A 14,073-nucleotide genomic window follows, 5' to 3' on the forward strand; every position below is an offset into this window, starting at 1 on the left:
TAGTGTAGGAAGTAGGGGTCTAACAATTATTCGACTTAATCAATTAATTGCTTTGTATTTGTATGATCCATCCAGATCGATCTGTCTGAGCCAAGTTGTTCATCACCTAAACCGTTATAAAAGGATTCATATTGAAAGTAACTAATTATATACATTGGAAAACACCATTTGGATTGAGACATGGCAGGTTTATTTTATAATAATGTAAAAACGACCAAGTGCATCACAGCAGACAACACATGTTGTGGCAGTGAAAAATGATCACGCCATCATTCCAGTCCAATGTGTTGAAACTCTTTAGCAAAGACATGTGACCATACAGTATGGTACAATGTTCCAATAATGTTTCCTTTGGATTAATTTGATGTGAAAAAACAACAGAGGGCTGAACTTTATTTAACTAAAATGTGGATGGATTTGCCAGTAATTCTTGTTTACTTGTTTGTTTGTACACATATTTAATTTACACTTGATTATCTTGCAAGAATTATAGGGAATCTGGAAAACTTCACCTGCACTGTTCCGTACCCAGATATTTATCTCTGAGTCACACTGGTTGAAATTTTGGCTAAAGATGTCCTGGATCGATTCTTGGTCAGTGAATCAGATCGTTCAAATGAACCAAAATCGAACTGGATCAAGAACCACAAGTTATGATATGAATGAAATCGTTCAAATTGTTACACCATAGAGAGTAAACCTCCTTCCTTAGACTGAATTACAACATTTTAAGTTAACGAAAGAATATAAAAGTAAACTTCAAGTATACTGCATTACTTTTAGTGGAGATTAGTGTACTGGTAAAATACTTAAATAGACTTTCTGCAAAGGAACTTGTTTGTTTGTCCTGCAAAGTGGCAGATGAGTGTAAGCAGTCCCGTTTTTTGCATGTGCTTTAGTGTTCTATCACTGTCCAAAAATCCATGACGTACTAGTGTTGATGAGAAACGAGTGCGTGAGCACAGTTGTTTATCTGTGTTGTACTGTGCCCTGTCCACCGTGTTCTCTTCTCCACCCTTATGACTTTAATCCTCCATGTAACACAAGCCGGGATCAGAAGGTGTGTGGGGGGGGGGGGGGGTGAATGAATCTAAAGATTCCTGCTGTGTTTTTATCCCACATAAACTACATTTACTCATAATCTACCTTTACTTTCAGGTTTGGACCCAAAAATGGGCAAAAGTAGTAAACAAACTTGGATGTAACAATACTTTGTTTTCAATTATAAAACTATACGGCTCCACCCTTCAAGAAGAAGGTCAACAGGCACGTTCAAAAACGTGGAAACAACTGGGACAGCAAGTAAACATGCATGCCCATTTGGGCTGGCGCCTCGAATTTCTTCGAGGTGTTCCAAGAAGAAGTCTGCTAAGCTCCGCCTTTTAAACCCCCTGATTGGTCAATCCGGATGACAAATAAGACTTCTCTTTTCGGATTGGCTCAAACTCCCCCAGTGTCCCCCTGCTGGCCCCGCCCCTCCAGTACTGAAAACGGGGCTGTGCACCTCTGCTACTAAGCTAGCATCAGACGTTGTTGACACAGAGAGGAGCCGAGATCAACACAGCAACCATGAAGTCGGTTCGGTTTATAATGCAAAACGCTGCTTTAGCCAGCCTGCCCAAACACATCGATCATTTCTCCAAGTTTTCTCCTTCGCCGCTTTCCATGAAGCAATTCATCGATTTCGGTAAGTAGTCATCTCTGCATTATGCATAAGCCTTTTTTTCTGATTTAGTTGATATTTTTGCTCAAATTATGTCTTAATTTAGTGAACAAATGTTTCATTTGGTAGGTGTCTGCTCTGGGGTCCTAACATTAAATCTGCAGAGCTTGTTGTTCATCTCAGTCAGAGTTGCATCAGCTCTGCTGTGAGCTCATTTGAGCCCCAGAAAAGGCAAAATATATACAAATGTATGCTTCAAAATTTTTATTTGTAACTAATTAAAGGGAAAATAAGGTTATTAGCGCAATGCGCAAGTGCGTGTAAAAACTACATGACATTTTGACCTAAAAGTCTTTTACATTCTGCAAGTTTTCATGTGTTTTTCTTTCTTTCTTTGCTCTTAGGGTCCATCAATGCCTGTGAAAAGACATCCTTTGTCTTTTTGAGGCAGGAACTGCCTGTGAGACTCTCAAACATCATGAAGGAAATCAACCTTCTGCCTGACAAGCTGCTCACCACCCCTTCAGTGCAAATGGTGCAGAGATGGTGAGACCCCAACTGTTAGTTCCCAGTGTGGAAAGTGTCAGCCATAACTCACACCAAATGATGGTATTTTCCTTTAGTTTAGCTTTATTTGTAACCAGTTTAATAAGAAGTATGGCGGTTGATCGTGCTCTGGGAACAGTTCGTATCCCCAGGCACGTTACATAACAATAGTCAGGACAAAAACAACCTTTGACCAAGTTGCACTTCTCAGATGCCTCTAGGTGGCAACCGTGAGGAGTGCTGCTCAGTCATGACCTTTCCTCTAGTTTGACGTCACACACCACATGAGCTGGGTTGTTGGGGTGGTCTGTGTGGCCCAAAAACATTTAGCTTTCCCTTTTAGACACCCTTACTCAGCCCCCTTTTCTTTACTTTGTATTTTAAGGTTAATTGACTAAAAATCTAAAGCAAAATGAGGACAATGCATATTAGTCAATGTTTTTGCAGTGATGTCACATAAACATGCATGGTATGCCACTTAACCCTTTTTTGTTTTATTACACAACCCATTCATGAGCGCCTTTGTTTTTTAGGTACATTCAGAGTCTGATGGAGATCCTTGAATTCCTGGATAAGAACCCTGATGACCAACAGATCCTTGGAGAGTAAGTTTTGATGCTCTTGCAGGGACATGCCATGCCTGCGAGGCCTGTTTCCATCCCTCATGTCAATCATAAGGTTAGGAAACTACATGCCTGACCTGCTGCACGTCCCTCCTTAGTTTTGCAGACGCACTGGTTACCATTCGAAACAGACACAACGACGTGGTGCCGACCATGGCTCAGGGGGTCATGGAATACAAAGAGGTCTTTCCCCAGGATGTGGTCACCAATCAAAACATCCAGTACTTCTTGGACCGGTTCTACATGAGCCGCATCTCTATTCGAATGCTCATCAACCAGCACAGTGAGTTATATTTCTGAATGTTTTATCTTTATGAGATTCATCTTAAAGAATGCAGGAATTATTTTTTTTAATCTATTTACTTAAACAGAAATAGCTTTTCCACTTTGTTTGGATGAAAGTAAATATAGTTGTATAATCTCCGGGGTTATTCTTATCTTGTTATTTATCCTTTAATCTTATCTTGTTATTTATCCTTTAATCTTATCTTGTTATTTGTTCTATTGATTTCCATTTATTGCCATAAAAACCAAACATCAGACGTGCAGAAATTCAGTTCAGGCAGGTTCACGCCAAGCTCCCAACAGATATTGGGAATGATAAGTGGAGTTCAGCAACATTTTCAAGGCCTTTTATGTAAAATGTACAGCCGCAGCCTGAGTAGAGACCTTATGAAATGATCAACAGATTCATTTTCTCAGTATTAGGTCGAGGAATAGTAAACTTTTGACATCTAAAGTTAGCTTTTTGCAAAAGGAGGAAAGTGTCTCATGCATCGTGGAACAGACTTCCATTTGTAAATGTTATGTTTCAAAACCCCTATGGCATGAAGGTGAACCTTTATGCTTTATGTGCCCTTGATCTCCACAGACTTTGTCACACATGAACTGGCTTCTATTTGCAAAACATCTTATGTAATGCCAGCATACCTCTGCGTGTAACAGCCCTCTGGAAGGCAGCTACAAGCATTTTCTTGATTACAAATCAGGAAATAAAATGGCTTAAACTCAGCTTTGCCACTTTTTTTGGCAGGAGGAATGCATGATTAGCATCGATTACACATTACGGTTTTAATAAACACTTTTAAAAATCTTGATTTGTTTGACATGTTAATGCAGGAGGTTATATAACTTTTCAAACTCTTGTTTGGACTTGTTGCAGCCCTTGTTTTTAACGGCACCACAAACCCTGCCCACCCCACCACCATTGGGAGCATCGAGCCTCACTGCCAAGTCGGAGAAGTGGTGCAAGGTATTACTGCGTTCCCATGAAAATGGGTTCTATAACTCACTAAAAACTTTTGTTGGCACTACTTGAACACAGATTCTGAGGAGATGTATTTGTGATTTTAGGCACTTTTGTAATGTTTCATATCCTTGTCAGATGCCTTCCATAGTGCCAAGATGCTGTGTGACCAGTATTACCTCCGCTCTCCTGATCTTCTGCTTCAAGAAATGAACCGTAAGTTCTTTTGTTAGATCTGATCTAAGCAAACATTACAATCATTCTTTACATGTAACCCTCAAATATGTGTGTATTCCCAGACAAGAAGACGAGTCATCCGATATCTATTGTATACGTTCCCTCTCACCTGTATCACATGCTATTTGAGCTTTTCAAGGTAAAACACAGCGCCTCCAGATGGCCAAATCAAAATGATGTGATTTTTAAAACTGAAAACTAAGTTGTTGTGGGTTTTTTTCCAGAATGCTATGAGAGCTACAATAGAGACTCATGAGAACAAGAACAACCTCCCACCCATTAAAGCCTTGGTGTCTCTGGGCGGCGAGGACATGTCTATCAAGGTGAGACAGTGTAATATTATCGTATTTACATCCACACATTGCTGCTCTAATAATCTAGATCAAAGTTTGAATACATAGGAACTTCCTGACTTAATTTTATGGAGCTGCTGATAACAAACTTCTTGATTATAGCAGAGTAAACATTAATGCAAAAGAAAAAAAAAACCGCTAACGCAGAGGAACTGCTGTTGGTCTTTGATCACGTTTCAGATCACTTTAATGGTACATTTTACAACCTTGTTTTGCACACCAGAGGCCTGTTGCTCCAAATTCTTTTTCTGCTGTTACACAATGACTTCACCCTCATTTTTTTGGCAACCTCCTGGGTTCTGATAAGATTAGGCTGTGTCCCCTATATGTTAGGAGAGCTTTGGAGCATGTCATCAAGTTGAACTGCTTCTTGCTCTAGCTTGAATTCTAGTAAAGCCACATGCTCTCTTATCATTTTTTTTATCACCTGAGAGATAAATCTTCCTATTCTTGTATGCTTTCATCATTTAATGTCACTACGTGCTCGACTTACTGTACCTCCCCTCCCAACGTTTCGCAAAGCAGGCTGATCCTCCTGCATATTTGCCATAAGAGCTTGGCTGACACCTTTTTATTGCCTCCAAGTGTTTACTGTGGGCAGATCCTTTACATCCCTGCAGTGTTTGTTACACACACTGCAAAAACTAAATCTTAGGAAAGTAAAAACACATTTTAAAGAAAAAAATTGTCTTATTTCTGGTTTTTCAAGAAAAATAATCTTATCAAGAAAGTTTTCAATAGCAAATTCTTGGCTTGAGAAAACACGTCGTGTTGACTCAAAATTAAGAATTTTTCTTTTTGGTCGATTTTTTTTTTTGCTTATTCTAAAGAAAACGTTAAAAATTTTGAGATGGTTTTTGCATGGCAAGCGCTCCTAACCACCCTCTCGTGTTTGCTCTTTCAGGTGAGCGACGTTGGCGGCGGAGTCCCATTCCGGAAAATCGAGAACCTTTTCAGCTACATGTACTCCACGGCTCCGACTCCACAGATAGGAGAGCACACACGGACGCCACTAGTAAGCAGAGTGTTGGTAGATCAAAGATGATTACACAAGGCTTTTAGCTTGAAGAACTTTATTTTTAACCACATTGTCTTCCTGTGTTTCTTATGCAGGCTGGCTTTGGTTACGGTCTTCCCATTTCTCGCCTCTATGCAAAATACTTCCAAGGGGACCTGCAGCTTTATTCAATGGAAGGCTACGGCACAGACGCTGTCATCTACTTGAAGGTGAGTCAGTCGTGGTCATTTCTGTACTTTTGAAAAGAGCCCTAATGTCTTTTGCTGTCTTCACACCGATCACGATTTGCGTGGCGAATTATCTGCTGGACACTTGTCAAAAAATGTGTTTAGGGACTTCTTGCTCTCGCCACATATAATTGTCTCGATACAAAATCACGACGTTCAAGCGGAGAACTTCAGATTCTCCTCCATGTTGGTTTCCACCTGCAGATCACATCATCAACGGGTTACGGGCCAAATTGGTTGACACAACCCAAATAAGTTCTGATTTTTGAACTTGCAAAGAATTTTTTGTTTTACCCGATGCCCAAATCGTGCAGTGGGATTGCTGATTGTGTCAGTATATTGACTTAGCATAGAAACTGCACGCCCCTGCTGCGCAAATCGCATTTGGTGTGAACATAGCTTAAGAGGTGTTTGTTACATGCATCTCCAGGACGGCTGTGTCTGTGCAGACAAAACAAGCTGTTTGTTGAACTTTTTGTTGTGTGCCTTCAGGCGCTGTCTACAGACTCCGTTGAAAGGCTGCCAGTGTACAACAAAACTGCCCTGAAGAACTATAAAATCTGCCAGGAAGCTGATGACTGGTGTGTCCCCAGCAAAGAACCCTTAGATCTACGCAAATACAGAGTGGCTTAGTTAGGTTGCAGTCCAGGTGGTGCTTCAACACGACTTACAGTGGAGCCTCCAGAGTATGTCTCCCATATTCCCATCACCCCATCATCTGCCGAGGCAGATGAGCACCGGACCTTCCCAGACCTGGATAACTCTTTCAAGACCAGCCTGTTTTTAGCATCAGCATGTTGTTTTCAGCTTCTGTCATCCCTTTGGGGGTTTTGTTATAGACGGCTACAAACAGGATATTTGGTGGTGCTGCGTCAAACGGGGATTGATTGAGGTCCTACAAATTGGAGTTGGGTGCAGAGTAGCGAAGGCGGCGCCCGGCCCGTCGCAGGTCAGCGAAAGTGGAACGAGGAGAAGAGGAAGTCATCTAAACATTATTGAAAACGATGACTTTGGCAAACAGGGAAAACCTGTTGATCATGTCTGAACCACAAGAACTGTTCTTTGCGTCTTGTACCAGTACTGTAACGCTGCTGGCTCTGTAGATCTGAACAAATGTAAGCCTCTGCGTGCTTTATGCATGAATACGTGTGCAGGCTTCTTTTCATTTATGCCTTCAAAACAAGGATCCTTGTCTTTGCACCAATTTTTTGGACCAGACCAAATGTAGTCTATTCATTTGTAGCAAATACGAGTACTTTACAGGGGAACGTGCCGCTCCAGAGGGCCCACTTTCTTTGTAGCATTGCAACCAGCCGCAAGAGTGTTTAGCAGCCTCCTGTAGAGACGGCTTCAGCATATGACAGTGTTGGTGAAGCACCAAAGGGTGCCACGTTTGAGTTTTTCTTCCAGTTTGTGATTCATGAAGGCCAGTTTCTGAGTTTTTTCCTATACTGTGCCAAATGTGGGAAAGGAAATGTCCTGGGGCCAGTTCATGTGTGTTTATATTGTATTTATCTGAATTATAAACATTGAAAAATGTTATTTTTATAGCTGCACTTTTTTGTGACTAAAACGGTGGTCTATACTGTAAATAAAGAGATCTATCTGATACGGCATGTTCTTGTTTTGTTTAGAACTCTGCATAGGAACATCAGGTGATGGTTTTGGTGCAGGGGAGGGAGTGACGCTAACTGCGTGGGCCTAAATGTCACTGGATCTGCTCTAAAGCTGAAGTTGGGATCAAACTCGCAACTAGAATCTAAACCCAATCCATCACCACAATCTTAACCACACACATATACAAAAAAACAGTATGACTGCACTGGTCTTTTTTTGGTGTGGAAAGGTTTTTCACTTGGCTGTTGTTTTTCACTGTCTGAGTGTACAAAATGTTTCAGCCACTGTTTAGGTCAGCAGTTGATGAAATGGATCACACTTTTTTTCCGGCAGTTTCTTGGCTCACAGCCCAGTAAGACAGAGGTTACAGTGAGCAAACGAGGGAGGCGCGGCCTTGTGGGTATTTTACATTTGAGGCATGTGAGATTCATGCCGCTGAAAGCCAATAGCTGGAAGCGTGTTCTAATAATAGCTGATTTCTTCTGGCTTTCTCTGCAGGCTACTTTCCATTTGTCTCATAGATTTTCAACTGGATTTGGGAAAAGGAAAGCAATGATCCTTATCTCCTCGATTGATCAGTTTTAGCAATTTTTTTCTGTTTAACAGCTGCAGTCATTTGTGGCTACGGTCCTTTTTTTCTGCTTTCAGGTGCAAAACATTAGAATTCCTGCATAACAATGGGTCTTTCCAGCAGGTTATTCCTGTAAAAAGCTTTCAGTTGCTAAAAAAGGAAATTGAAAACAAATAAGACGATTAACGTGTTGTAAGGGGGAAAAGGGCATTTCTGATGGTTACGTCAGACCTATTTCTAAGTCTGAAGAAATATTTTTGGCAGCTTTTACTTTATAAAGTACAAGTAAGACATTTCTAAGACAATGGCTTGAACAGCACAGTAGAGAAAACATTTAGTTTGGGGTTTTGGTGACATTACCTCACAAACTGAAGCCATTTACTAATTTTAGGCTGAACAACAAGGCTGAAAGGGTCTGTTTATTTAAAAAAGGAAAGGAATTGATCTCCGGGCTTTCCATGTTCTGTCTGGTGTTCATATTATTTTCAAAGATTTGCTGTTCATCCATCCATCCATTTTCAAAACCCACTTCCCACTTTATATCTTTCTGGGTCATGGAGTTGTTAGAGCCTGTCCCAGCTACAGTCAGACAAAGCTAGGTACACTACAGGCATTTTACACACAATCAAGATCGCAGGTTCCTGTACATGTTTTTAGCCTACGGTACTCACACTGAAAAACCAGGGAGGGGCTACTTTTCCTTTTTCTTCTGTCAATCACTGCATGTCCAACACCTACAGTTGGTGGAGGCTTGATGCAAAATGTCAAGGCATTCCAATTCTAGGAAATCTTGCTCCAGGCTTTTTCCTTCACAACTTTATTCCAATTTAAGAAATCCTTTGTGTTATATAATTGCCACAATTATTAATTTCTCCCTTCTGATAAACATTTGTAAAATATTCTGTAAAAACAATCGAGCCGAAAAGGTTTGAATGGAGTCTGAAATCCGCATTGATGCGCATTTATGAGGGTTTACATAGCCTTTAGGGCCGTACACACCGGGACGAATATCGGCGCACGTTCTTCGCCAGCGTTTTTCGACACGTTTTTTGTGTTCACACCAAAGTGATTTTCGCTGACGATGAGCCGAGTGAACATGCAAATTCATTCCCTGACATTAGATGGCACTTAGTGTAAAACAGAAATACCCCTGTACACAAGGTGGCGCTGCCCATCATTACGCTTCTTAAACTCTCAATTCACTCAGAAGAAGAGAGCAAGTATTTACGCGCTTGTCAGAATCAAACAAAGAAAACGTGAATATTTCAAGCACCAGTAGCTCCAGCTCCAGTTCCAGCGATGAAGAAATTATTGTTCTGTTGAATGATGAAAGACGCCGGAAAAAACACAGATTTTGGGTACATCCCATAGTTACGAGAAGAGAAGACCATTGGGAGTTTTATCGACTGGTACAAGAGCTGAAAATGTATCATGAGCATTCGGGGATATTATAGAATGTCCATCAGTATATCTTCTTGGCCGTTACATATGTTTGCTCAGCAAGACAGTTTTGTGTTTGAGCGCCCCCTAGTTGTGTTTTACTGTAACTTCAGAAGCTCCAGACACGTGTGCAAAAGCGCCATTCTCATTGGTCGTGTAGTTTTTGACGCGGTGCGTCAAACCAAAAAAACGAACCCGAGGCGGTTTTAAAAAAATGACGCTTTTACGCGTGGCGTTTTTCGCGTCGTGTGCACACTCACATTGGTGCCCTTTGTTTAGTCACGAGGCGTTAAACGTCAGCGAATATCGCGTGTGAAATTCGTCCCGGTGTGAACAGGCCTTTTTCGTTGGAAGTGGCCACTTGAACACATGTTGCAGAGGCCAGCATGAGCTACACCCTGGGCGATTTACCAGTTCATTGGTGGACAGTACAAATTAATTTATTTGGGCTTAATTGAAGGGTGCATGGTTGCACAGTGATTAGCATACTTACCTCACAGTGAGAACTTCCTGGTTCAAATCCCAGCTGGGACCTTTCTGTGTGGAGTTTGCATGTTCTCCCTGTGAATGTGTGATTTTTGTTCTCTGACTTCCTCCCACAGTTCAAAAACACCCTTGATAGGATAATTGGTGTCTCTAAATTGTCTCTAGGTGTGAGTGTGTAGCCCTGCATCAGACTGGTGCCTTTTCAAGGTGTATACCACCATAACCCAACAGCAGCTGGATGGCCTCCAGCAGCCCCATGACCTAAAAGGGATAAAGCAGGTTCTGAAAATGGATGAGTGGAAGTTCAGTTGAACTCAATTTGATTTTTAGTACAATTCAACTTCATGTTGAATTGAATTAAATCAAACGATTGAATTTGATTCTGAAAACTTCACTTTTACTGTGCCTTTACTTACTTCAATTCAAATTCATTCAAGTTTATAAATAAATTTATTAAATCCAAGTTCAGTCAAGTGTTTTCCAGTTTTGTCCAAGATTGTGTCAAAATCACAAAAATGTAAGCACAGCAAGTATCTTCAAAACATAGTTTTAAATCTAACAAAGCAATGTTCAATATTTGTTAATGTGTTTAAATCATGACATTTTTAGATGAAGAGCAGACTACAATGACTTCCTGTTTTCCTCCTGTTCTGAAGCCAGGGAGAGGAAACCTCTTTTAACTGGAGGAAACCAGTCTCAGTCAGGTCAGCTATCTCCCCTCAGCTGGTTTGGGTCAATGCGGATGCAAAATCTGCTTTTCTTTTCTAGTTGTTATTTTCCTCTCACACTTTATGTTTTCATTTGCCCTTTATCCTCCATATCTTTAATGTTTGCTCTCCACTGTAAGGACTTTGTATCTTTTTCCTTTTTTAGTTTTTATTTAGCTCTCTTCAAGTCACCACAAGCAGGTCATAACGTATCAGATTGAATTATTGAACCTGGTTTCTTTGCTCAGTTCCTCTTCCTGTCTATTGTTTCTTTCCTTCTTCTCTTTTTTTCGCTTCATCTGTTTCTACATTTGTTTTCTGTATGTGCAGCACCTTAATGTGCATATAATTCTCCTTCACACTTGTCTTCTCTGACTGGTTGTAGTGGGGCTCTTGTGCATTTGTCAGTTCGTTTTTAATAAATTAAAAATGCTGTGTTTTTTAATTTCCTGAAACTTGACACGTGCATGTAATTGACATGTGCTTGTGTGTGTTCTCTCTGATGGGGTAAACAACATTGCTGCACGATCGTGTTTACATCAGCTAAAGTTGACCTATAGAAACCTCAGAGTGTAAAATATCCTCCAACTGAGATTGTGCATGTTTGGAACCTTTCAGTGGTAAACATGAACACAAACAGAACATACAATTCCAAAAACAACAACTTGAATTGAATTCAAAAAGAAATTAAAAACACATTTTGCTCATTTATTTGTGAACAAAACACCTTATTGTCATTTTTGTCTGCTATTTTCATTCTCTTCAACTACTTACTCAATAAAGATCGGTCAGATCAGATCGGTCACTTCATTAAAGTTTACTAAGCTTAATTTAATCAATGTTAAGTAACTAAAGCAACAAATAACAGAACTAAAAGTCTTGTATTTCTGTTTCTTAAAGAATGCCAATTGTTGGGGAAATTAAACAACACAAAAGTAGCACTCTTGCAGTTTATTTCTGTGTTGGGCAGAGGTGACATAGTCTAACATTCAGAAAGCAAGTGAAGATGAATGGACATAGGTTGTGTCAGAATTCCTTCACTACTTAGTGCATTATATAGAATGTTTGCCATTTTACTGAATTCCGGAATCTTCCAAGATTCCAGCACCCTAGAAATTTCCTAAAAGTGTCTAAAAAAACTAGTGTGCATTACTGGCCACTAGATTGGTGAATGTAGACCACAATGCATTGTTTTTAAACAACCTTTCTTGTATAAAAAAAAGAAATGGGTTTAAATTTATTGTACAGCTTTTGTTATCAGAACACAATAGACTCATAAATAGTCCAAATGTTCATGCTTATAAGGTTTTTACCTCAGCAAATGGATGACGTCATATTTGGCGTTTAAATATTAATTAGAGTGTCTGGATGGCTTTTGGGCACTGGATATTCCAAGCACCATATCGTTTTTTTGTAGTTAGGGAGCAGAGATTTGGACACAACCAGTGTTTTTCTTTATACCTGTGTTTCTGCTGATCATACAAGGACTTTGCACTTTGTCACGATCCTTATTTTGTTGTTTTTTTATCATTAACAGTGAGGAGCTGAGTTTGCTTTCAGTTAGTATTTAAAGATGTCTTGGAAATGGATGAAACTTGAAGGTCCCATCTTAAGAGAACTGTCTTTAATGTTTTTTTAGTTTTTGCTCAGATAACAAAGCAGTCTGAGCATGCTCAGTTTAAAAGAAATCTTAGCAGAAGTAAAACACTCCTAAAGCAAGGAAATTTAACTTGATTTGATTTATTTGTATTTCAAGCATTAATTGTTGTCAATATAATAAACAAAATCACACAGATTATCAAACCCATTACAGAAATTATGAAATGCATTGATTATAAAAACGGAAAACAAAACAAAAAAACATTTAAGTCAGTTTGCTTACTTAAATATACTGATAATTTTCTAAAGTCATGAGGAGCTCGATTTATTGCTTGAAAAGGAGTGGGAAGAAGCAAGTATATATAATCTCACCCCTACTGAGTTAATTCATTCTATAGTTTTATATGATTTTCGTAATCTGGTTCTGATCTGATAGACTCTTTCCAAGTAACAAAATAAGGTCCTTATTGATGATTGATTATCTTCAGAAAACATTAATTCATGATTTCAATGAAGAGTAATGTAAATCACACACCATGTAGCAGATATGTAATATTCATTGATTTTAATCAAAATACAATTTAATATTAAGGCCAGTCGCCCTCCAATCAGAAGGTTGCAGGTTCAATTCCCACCTTGCTATGTGGGCATGTAAAAGTGTCCTTGTCTCTGTTCAGCAGCAGAACTGCCACCAGCGTGTGAATCGGTTTGTGACTGTAAAGCACCATAGACCCTCAAGGAAGGTCAAAAACACTATACAAGTATACGTCATTTACAATTTACCATATTAATCCAGATATCATTGCGGCACAATGCAGATCAAGTTTTCAAGTAACAAAATCAAGTGCTTGATTATCCTCAGGAAAAATGTCTTCATCTTTTCGGTACACAGTATCGATTCACACTTTAGGTAATCAATATGTAATAATCATTAATTATCATTAGAACACATTATCACATTAAACCAGTGACTATTGCTACATATTGCAGATCAAGTAAAGAAAATCAGTAGCTTATTGATTTTAATTTAAAACATCACAGTAATCAGTTGCAAATTCCACAATGTAATATTCATTGGTTCTAATTAAAAGAGCTTTGATTATTTCACCACCATCAAGTTCACACATGTATTTGGAATTACCGTTTTCAAATACCTGTTGACCTTTAAATCTATGAAGTCCTCTACTGTTTATAATTAAATAAATAAATATTTAATTAAATAAATAAATATGACCTCATGCAAATACACAATCAACCAATAAATCTCTCATAAATATATAAAAAGATCATGAAATTGTGAAAAACCTGCACATAGATTTTAAATTATCCATTGTATTATTCAATATATTTCATTTTGCTTTAAAAACCTGTTCATTATTTTAAAACAGCATTTTAAAATATTCATTCTAATCACGTTGAATATTATGATAATTCTACGTCTTTTTTCAGAACCTTGGATTTCAAAATCAATATTTTCCAAAGTAGCTTTGCTTTTATTTCATGTTGCTGTTTTTCAGAATGACTTATTTATTTCATGAAAAGCTTTTTCAGCAGACTGAGTCTGTCTGTCAATCAAACTAGACAAGGCGGAGACACTTTTGTGATTGGCTACTCCTGTACTCAGACATAAGCAGCACCACCCTCACACCATCGATCGAGTATGCTTCCACAAACGCAAAGGGGCAATGCATACCCCTCAACACTAGGGGGAGTATGCACCTCAACACATCCAGTGTTACC

At 39.1% G+C, this 14,073-nt stretch overlaps 1 protein-coding gene across 1 annotated transcript; it reads left to right on the forward strand.

Annotated features, from left to right (window-relative positions):
• Positions 1–1,468: 1,468 nt before the first annotated feature.
• Positions 1,469–7,522, forward strand: pdk2a (pyruvate dehydrogenase kinase 2a). The gene is made up of 11 exons (XM_004080642.4): positions 1,469–1,687; positions 2,068–2,209; positions 2,743–2,814; positions 2,931–3,115; positions 3,995–4,084; positions 4,217–4,294; positions 4,378–4,454; positions 4,540–4,638; positions 5,573–5,683; positions 5,782–5,895; positions 6,406–7,522. Exons 1-11 carry the CDS (start codon positions 1,570–1,572, stop codon positions 6,544–6,546), a joined length of 1,227 nt encoding a protein of 408 aa, XP_004080690.1. The 5' UTR covers positions 1,469–1,569; the 3' UTR covers positions 6,547–7,522.
• The last annotated feature ends 6,551 nt before the right edge of the window (positions 7,523–14,073 follow it).

Source organism: Oryzias latipes, chromosome 19 (assembly GCF_053564925.1).
Source record: "Oryzias latipes strain Hd-rR chromosome 19, Olatipes_Hd-rR_3.1".
NCBI classification, from domain to species: Eukaryota; Metazoa; Chordata; class Actinopteri; order Beloniformes; family Adrianichthyidae; genus Oryzias; species Oryzias latipes.

What these genes read in the sequence shown, in the direction of transcription:
- pdk2a (XM_004080642.4), top strand. Translation starts at nt 1,570, where the DNA reads ATGAAGTCGGTTCGGTTTATAATGCAAAACGCTGCTTTAGCCAGCCTG. An exon ending in TGCTATTTGAGCTTTTCAAG is followed by an intron (nt 4,455 to 4,539) that starts GTAAAACACAGC and finishes GTTTTTTTCCAG; the next exon opens with AATGCTATGAGAGCTACAAT. An exon ending in AGCACACACGGACGCCACTA is followed by an intron (nt 5,684 to 5,781) that starts GTAAGCAGAGTG and finishes TTTCTTATGCAG; the next exon opens with GCTGGCTTTGGTTACGGTCT.